At 36.4% G+C, this 9,031-nt stretch overlaps 1 protein-coding gene across 4 annotated transcripts; it reads left to right on the top strand.

Moving 5' to 3' along the window:
• Positions 1 to 4,864: 4,864 nt before the first annotated feature.
• Positions 4,865 to 7,488, top strand: eloca (elongin C paralog a). 4 transcript variants are annotated; one of them, XM_064333105.1, is made up of 4 exons: positions 4,865 to 4,993; positions 6,034 to 6,060; positions 6,307 to 6,450; positions 7,084 to 7,488. In XM_064333105.1, the coding sequence occupies exons 2-4, from the start codon at positions 6,057 to 6,059 to the stop codon at positions 7,272 to 7,274; spliced, it is 339 nt and encodes a 112-aa protein (XP_064189175.1). In that variant the 5' UTR covers positions 4,865 to 4,993; positions 6,034 to 6,056; the 3' UTR covers positions 7,275 to 7,488. The 4 variants fall into 4 exon arrangements, with proteins under 4 accessions (XP_064189175.1, XP_064189178.1, XP_064189176.1 ...); XM_064333108.1 differs by having other exon boundaries at positions 4,898 to 4,993; positions 6,038 to 6,060; XM_064333106.1 differs by having other exon boundaries at positions 4,909 to 4,994; positions 6,031 to 6,060.
• The last annotated feature ends 1,543 nt before the right edge of the window (positions 7,489 to 9,031 follow it).

Below are 9,031 nucleotides of genomic sequence, written 5' to 3'. Positions count from 1 at the left end.
TGTTCGTTTCTTTTGGCTGACAGCAGTTCCTGAATTGTCCGTAGGAGGTTGTATTTTTTTGCTTTTGATTTCAATGCACTTTTGAAAGAAGATGTGGGATAACACATATTAAAAATAAACCATGAATCTGCTGTTTGAGAGATATGCTAGTCAGAATAGCCAAGGTCAAGCAGTATTAGTTACAGGCCCACGAGCTGAGTGCAGGCGACCAACCACGTCTCAGACTACATATAAGGCCTCATATTTCACCAATCATCACTTATTTCTTATAAAAGGAGTCAGCTGGTTGCCGTTGCAAATTCCCTATCTAAATGGGATACCACTCTCATACACCTCTTTGTTTTTTCTCTCCTAGGTTCAACTCTGCGAAATCAGTACTGATGATTCAGCTCTGAGCAACGCATTCATATTAGTGTATGAAAGTGAAGAACAGGATCAAGGCATTCATGCATGTTGTGCATTACACAGTTTTAGGCAAATTACAAAAGTTTTATTAAAAAACATTCCATAAAATATTTATATCACCATTTTTTTTATTGTTTAAAAGAAAACAGCTTTATTCAAAATTCCAGTTAAGCACTGGCACACAAACACTCACAGGAAGTCATGAATGCAAAATTCACGTTGCAGAAGTAGTGCCCAGTAATTTGTCCGAGATAGTGTTGTCCACCATCAAAGCAAAAAATGGCAGCTGACACCACCATTGTACCAGATCAGCAGATTCTCTGTCCCACCTCTTCACCTGAAGCACATACTGGGTCCCTCAGAGGTTCCTTAATTAACCCTGCTCACTCTCGCTCTGGGCCATTAGAGCTAGATTGATAGACCTGTGAGGTCAGTGCTCTGGGGGTCGGTCCATCCTGCCGCACCTGCTGTCCCCTGTCAATGCTAGTGCTGGCAGTACCGTTCTGCAACACTGCACCGGCTAGCCTGCCCTGAACCCCCATTTCTGCCAACACGCCCAAGTACCCCTCCACTGCGTCCAGTGTGATATTAGTGTTTAGAGATCACTGCTGTGTGCACACCCTGACAGAGTCAGGTGTCATCTTTTAAACTTTCAAAAGCTGTTCTATTCTTTTTCATGAAATACAAATCAATGAGATTAAATATACAGATACTTTATTAGCGTGAATAAAATGAACGAATAACATTATGTCTTGAGACAAAACTCCTAATAAATAAAAATAAATGCATAAAGGAAGGATTCATAAGAATCAAATGTGTGGCTAGGTAAACAATGCATCATACTTCAGAGCAGATGGGAATGTGCTGTTTCTGGGTATACCAGTCCTAATTACACCTTCGATACAAAAAATAAGAAAGGGGAAAACAGGGATGCTTCAATTTGGCCAACCAGGATATTCCTAACAATGCTTCCCAGGATCAGAATATTTTACAGGTAGAGGCGAAAGTGCATTATTCTGTACTTATGCACACTATGATGCACACTAACTTGGTTATGGTCAATATGTATCTATGAAGCTGTATTTTCTGTGTGTGACTGGTAAGATTGAACAAATTTTATTAATATGTGGAATGTGATGCATGGTTATTTTGAAACATGACTCATCCATTGTAGTTTTCAGAGTAGAAATTACAACGGCTGAGTCATGTGCCACTAAAATACTCACGCGTCACTTTGAACATATTCATCAATTTGGATTTATTCATACAACAGGCCATGGTTCTGCACCATACACTACTGGAAATCATTGGATCAAAAAAGATATGCACTAATTCTAGAATCCAACTTTAAAAACACTTTGTAAAATTGTCTGTGGCAGGCATTCTGAGTCACCTCAAACTCATTGCACTGGAAAATACAACTACTTCCATCTGCAACTGATCCAAAGTTGATTCTTATTTGAATTGAATATTTTCAGCATCACGCTTCTATTTTAATTCACTTGTTTCCCTTGAGCGTAGCAGATTTGCCATATCTGCAATATTGCTAGTGCAATATTACAATTTGTTAAATGCCAGATATTGAGTTATTAGTTTTCAGTATAACTATCTGACAAAATCTTAATTCATTCTTTAAATCAGTGGTTCTCAAACTCGGTCCTGTGTATGCTGGTTTTCATTCCAACCTCAACAGCAATCCCAGAATTTTAACAAGCTGTTAATTTTTCTTAATTAGGTGCTTTTCATGTTTTAGAGCTGGGGTCCCAGAAAGGGCCAGTGTGGGTGCACACACCTGATTCTACTAATCAATCACTAGAGCCATTGCTAAGCACCTTGATTAGTAGAATAAGGATCAGGTGTGCACGCACACTGGCCCTTTCTGGATAAGACTACATAAATACACAAAATATTTTAAAATCAAGGGCAAATACTTTCTCAAAAATGTACAAGACGACAATTGTTCTTATTTCTAAGAAAACAACAACATTGGTTCTTAAATTAAGTTATTTTACATAAATATTCTCATTTATATCAAAGTAATCCAAAGAATAACAACCACTTGATGCAATATTGGCAAACATCTTATGAAAAAAAATATTTCCAGGATTTTATTGCTGAAACAATGTGCTTCAGTGCATTATTGATACATTGGTGCTTTATTGAAAATAAAAGCAAAATGCGTTTCCAGCACCCCAAAAATAATTGACAAAAATTTGAGAAAATACAGTTTGTAAACATATATATATATCGCATTGTATTAATTCTGTGTCAATTTAAATTTAGCAAAATTCTAAATAACTACATTTTAATTACTGAACAGTTGAATAATCTTGTTTTCTCTCAGAAAGGGGTCATACAAATGTTATGTCTTCTCCATGAAAGGTTCAATGAAATGACTGGACACATATTACCCCCTAGTGGTTATCAAAAGTCATGACCGAACCAATTAATAATAACTCAAGCCAGAAATCTTGATCTCACACTAAAAGGGGAAAAAAGGCCGATCACTGATCTAAAGCTTAACATTTTCTTCTGTAAAAAGTGTAACATTTTCACAAATACAAAGATCACAACTTATTTATTAATTTGTATATTTAGGCAAAGTATTTTGTGCTAATAGGGGAAAGTTCTTCTTAGATAACACATTTTAAATTTGAAATAAAATTACCAAAGGGGTGAAAAAAATATACATATATATTATGTGCTGAAATGTATACTTTATAATACATTCTTTTTATTTTAACCATTTAAACAATTTCATGTCCAACAATAAACCTTCAAGTTAAGACTGAAAATCAACTGTAACACGAGCCAATATAAAATTGATACAAAAGGGGGAAAAAAATTACGGGTCAATTTTGTTTGGCACACTAATAGTTTAGCATTAGATGCTGTCAATTCTACACAGTGGTACCACAGTGGTGCAGTATGCTTTATTACCACAGAGTAGCGCTGTCCTCACACATGCAAACACCAACAGTTCAGTGTGAGAAAATCATCTACAGGGAGGAATTTTCCTGCAAATGTACCTGCTAACGAGGGAAACAAGACTGCAAGTGAATGGTGAACTAAATGTAAGTTTTAAAAAGCCAAGTTGTAGGCAAGATTCAATCTCAGGGCCGTCAATTCAGGACTCCCACAGCATTCACTCGTGCGTTCATACTCAAGGACAATTTAGACTCTCCATTTAACCTAACCTGCATGTCTGTAGCCTTGTTGTCGCCTCTGTTTCCCTTGGCAGGTTGCTGCCAAGGTCTTCCCCGACTGCGAGAGCATCCTCTATGGTCCCAGAAAAGGCTATAAATCCATCTGGCTCCAGTGTTAGTGGAGGATAACCAATTCCATCCGGCAGGTCCTGTGGGAGGCGAGGAACATCAAGGTCTAGTAAAAGACATCAGTCGACCTGATCACTCTCTGGAGGAGGATTCAAAGCCTCCTGCAAGACAATGTTTTGGTGGACATGCAAAAAAGGAAATCCCTGGCAAGAAAGAGTTGGGGGGGGGGGGGGGGGCACTGGTAAAAACGTAGTGTTTAGTCATTAAAGTGGATTCTTGATAGACTGTTTGCTGTCTGGGTTAATGAAAGTATTGTTTCTAGTGTTTAGATTTACTGTTATAAAATCTGTGTATTCTAAAGAAATGGTTTTTATGGAACAAATTGTATCCAATAAAGACAATTTTACTGCATGTCTTTGGAGTGTGAGAGGAAACCAGAGTACACGGAGGAAAGCCAAGCAGACACAAACCACCCCTAAAAACAAACGAGCCAATATAAAATATTGCTGAATAACTTTAAACAATTCACATTCTACTGCACGCTTCTGTAAATACAGCTGCATACTATGTACATACATTACATTGTATGCATAGGCTGCATGCAGTTTTCACATATTCATTTATATTGATTATACGCAAAGATGGAAGCAGTGGTATGAGGACTCACTTTTGTTTAACGCAGTTTTATGATTACGAAAAACCTCATTCTTGCTTGGAGAATTTTGTATTTGTAGCATCAGTTTACTCCAGGTCCGTTCAACTGGTTTTACCAATTCCCGATGATTTTCGGGGGAATAATCTGCATTTGAATGAATTGAAGAGTCCTTCTAGCTAGTCCTCTGGCAATTGCGTTCTTTTATGGGAGATAATTCAATTTGACTCAGTCCTGTCACACAGCTCAAATGGTAATATTTTTCAGTCAATGCAAATGAAACCATTTATCTCTTACAGATAAACCGTAGAAAGTCACTGTATCTAATTTGATTATTTCAGATTATTTTACAGTTGCACACTGCTGCATATTGAACAACAATAACTAATCAAACGTTTCCCTTTTAATTTTCATAAATCATGCAACATACACCATGTACACAGTTCGTAATTTGTTACATATATTAACCAATTTTTTTTTTTTTACCGCAAATGCAAACCGTGCTTAGAGTTCTACAAAAAATTAGGCTACTGTTTTAACGCTGGAACGAATTCTGCGGACCAATATTATCCACGGACTCAAATAGTCACGTACTGCTTTACAGCGCTTATTCCTGTTCTCTGCCTGAAGTAGGGAGAAGTGGTTGCTTCCGAAAATTGTGGTAAGTAGCACAGAGCCCATTTAGAAATAAATTCACAACGCTTCAATTATCCATATTTTACTTAAATTTGCTATCTGGCTTTCTGTTTTATAATCATATACGAATTATATTTCTTACCAGCCTATATAGTTGGTACATTATTAGCCAGTTAGCATTAGCCACAGTGGAAAGGGCCTTGTTTGTGAAATGTTACTATGATAGCTAGATAGCTAGCCTAACGTCAACTTCTTCCACTTTTCCTTGATAAGTGACGCAGAGTAGATGCCAAACATGTCTTGCTTTCTTGTGTATGGCTCCCAGTAAATATAATTAATGGCAGCAATGGTGCTAGCTACATAGTGTTTTTGTTTACGCGCACTTGTCACAACTTATACACAGTGCTTGGCAGGTATGTGCCCCCTGTATACAATTTAGTGACACACCATCTCTAACGTTACCCATTCAGTGGTTGTGATCGAGTAACAATGCGTATCAATGAAGATCGAGTTCTGTAGCTATTTGAGCATGGCCAGTTGTTACCTCGGCTAACATTAGCTAGTTGGGCTATATTGCCGTCGAAGTGGTGGCACTGGCCGATATTGGATGATTACCCGAAAGAAATGAGCAGGTGGTCTTAGTATTTTTTCAGCTGCCCCGTCCCACCTCAGAACTGACCTGTGTGTAAGCGCACTGAAAGGGTTTTTATTTATTTATGGCTAGCTGTATTATTGTTGAATGGTCGCTGCTTGTCTCGTACATTGATGGAGCCCTATCAGGCTAGATTTTAACATATCACTATTTATGAATGAGGATGATCAATTAATTTTGTGATATCATCCCTACATTTATCGCATAAAGGAGATGCGGAGAGTAATGTTGATGTGCAAGTCTTAAGTCAACAAGGAGCAGGCACTCGTTTAAACTATGAACCGTGCTTTCGCGTTTTATCTGGTATGACAGTGTCCATATATGTTATCATTTGTTGTGCCTAATGTATTTTTGTCATTCAATTAGTGTGTAATGAGTCATTTTGTGTGTGTGTTTTTTTTTTGGTCTGGAAGAAAGAGGATCATTTCAACAAACAATGGGTAAGCTTCAGTTTTGATATGAATCTAAAATTTTAGATGTTAGTCTTTATAGTGTTACATGATTAAACTTACAGAATATTTTCATATAATTGAAAATTAGGATGGCTTTGAATTATTATTTCATCTCTTTACTACAGCCAAGCATTGTTACTTCATTTGTTCTGCTATATTGGTGTATTTGGGAACATGTTAATGTTGAAATTTTGTAGGTTAAATTAAATCGTGTTACAAATGTTCACATTGCAGATACTGAAGAGAAGACCTATGGAGGTTGTGAAGGGCCAGATGCTATGTATGTGAAGCTGATCTCCTCAGATGGCCATGAATTTATTGTGAAGAGAGAACATGCATTGACCTCCGGCACAATCAAAGCCATGTTGAGTGGCCCTGGTGAGTACTTACAGCTGAAGCCCAAATAGGGCGTTTTAAAAACACCGATATGTACAGAAGGTGGTTTGAGGCTTTGTTTATATAAGTATACTGAGCATGTTTGAGCAAATCATCTCACAGTAGATAATATTGGGGAAATAAGAAGTCATTTTACAATATAACTGCACTGAAAATGTTAGAGGAATCATCCGAAATGTCAAAACCATCCAGTCCCGCAGCTTTATGTCTGTCTGTTTTGGGATTCTGATATGAAAACTGTGTAGGAAACAGACATAGACAGATGTAATGGAGGTGTGTATGAGATTTAACTGCAGTACTTTTTGTAGGAAGAAGGTGGCACAGCAGTTACATAAGAACACAGTACAGTTCTGAATGGTATTACGGGAGTGAAGCAGACATTGAATGAGTGTTTTTTCCCCCCAATAAAATACTCTACTAACAGATGCTGTAGATGATTTATATGCTATTTAATTGTGATTTTTTTTTAATGAATTTGAAATTTCCTGTGGTGACATACAGTAATATTAATATTCATTATTAAGTAACATTATTAGTTATTCATTTGAACAAATTACAAGTTTTTTTTTACAAGCTCATGCAAAAAGCCTGTGTGGTCTCTTAACTCTTTTTCAGGTCAATTTGCTGAGAATGAAACCAATGAAGTAAACTTCAGGGAGATCCCTTCTCATGTCCTTTCCAAAGTGTGCATGTACTTCACCTACAAAGTTCGCTACACCAACAGCTCAACAGAAATCCCAGAATTCCCCATTGCACCAGAGATAGCGCTGGAACTTCTGATGGCTGCGAACTTCTTAGATTGTTAAATGAACATCAAAAAGCTAACTATTTAAAGTTGTTTTTGTAACTTTTTGTGTTTCTTGTTTTGTTTAACTTGTTTGCCATATACTTGAGGTACAGGTATAAAAATCTGCAGTTTAACATTGGTTTTTGCACAAGACAACCTATTCAGTTACTAGATTTAATCTTGTAGTAAGCAAGAATTAAATTTTAATATAATAAACTGATATGTCTGTCAAAGAGGTATTGATTGTTATAAACTGGTAAATATTTTGTTATAAAGTCTAAAACATTCTTACATTTCATATCAGACCGGTAACAGATTTCAGATTCAGGTAACTTTATTGTCCATCACATGACATAAAAATACATGGGTGGTTTCTTGACCAATGTAATGGTTAAACATATTTTAGGCCGAGGTACTGCTTATGTTCTACCACAGTGGTTCTCAAACTTGGTCCTGGGTGACCCCTATGTATGCTGGTTTTCATTCCAACCTCAACAGCAATCCCAGAATTTTAACAAGCTGTTCATTTTTCTTAATTAGGTGCTTTTCATGTTTTAGAGCGGATGGGTAGGACCTACTGTGTTATAATTGAGACATTGATTGACAAGAAACCCTCAAAAAAGTAACCAAATGACTGGAATGGAGTACAAATACAGGACAATTTATATACGCAAGTTATGGGCATGGTAAATTCTTATGGATTTGGTTTGCGTACAGCAATATTGCAATTATTTAAGAAGTTAAATGATTTTGATGTTTTCATTTTCATCAAATTGAGTTGGATGAAATAGTGATTGGATATGTACATTTAGTATGATGACACAGATAAAGAGTAATGGTTTGTAAATGGCACGTTTCTAATTTCTAACGCCTTGACAACATGCTTCAGGTCTTTGACAGAAAGTTTTGTTTCATGCTGAATTGACAGGCTCAAACAAAATTAGCAGACCATGTGTCTAGTTTCCTATTCTAGTTTTGGATTGAGTTAACACCAAGTGCTCTGTTGGGCCTTACATCTCAACTAATAATTTAACAAATCTTTGATACAAATTGCAGTTAATGTCTGACATCTGACATTATATCATAAGATTAGCAATGAAGAGAATGTATATCATATTTTTAGGAGATGAATAATTCTAACATTGAAACTGAGCAGTAAACTGGAAGCATGTGCATTTGCTTTTATGGGATTAACCTTTGAAATGGAATAAATTGAATTTTACACCATTTTTATATAAGGGAGTAATAAAAGAGTAATATGTTTGATGCCATAAAGCACTTATACAATTATAATGCTAATATCTTAAGCCTCTTACATGGTTGCTGATATACTTGTAAAGTACCCACTCTGTTTTAAAACTTAATCCCACATATTTATACCTGTAAACTTTATCTAGGTTAGAAGCATGTACTTTCACACTATAATTGCCATGATCTACACTTAGTACCACATCAACTGTATTTCACATGATATCAACAACTGAACAAAATGTCAATTCAAAGGTGATATTAAACTGTATGTGCATGACTAGCCTTGATGAAACAGCATAATTCATGCAAGCAAAACGGTTAAACAGGTTTTAGCTCAAAAGGAAAGAGTGGGCAAGCAGCCAACATTTCTTAGAAAACCCAGTCCATTACCTTTTTAGGCCATTGCTAGATGGATTTTTCCATCCAGTTATGCCACTCAGCTCAGCATGAATATGTGCCCCTGCAATTGATAAAAACACTGAGAAATATGACGTTTCTACGATTCCATTCCTAAATAAATTCAGT

The sequence above is a fragment of the Anguilla rostrata genome, chromosome 4, assembly GCF_018555375.3.
Source record: "Anguilla rostrata isolate EN2019 chromosome 4, ASM1855537v3, whole genome shotgun sequence".
In the NCBI taxonomy this organism is placed as follows: Eukaryota; Metazoa; Chordata; class Actinopteri; order Anguilliformes; family Anguillidae; genus Anguilla; species Anguilla rostrata.
The sequence above is the reverse complement of the archived record's forward strand: the minus strand, read 5'-3'. Positions and strand labels throughout refer to the sequence as shown.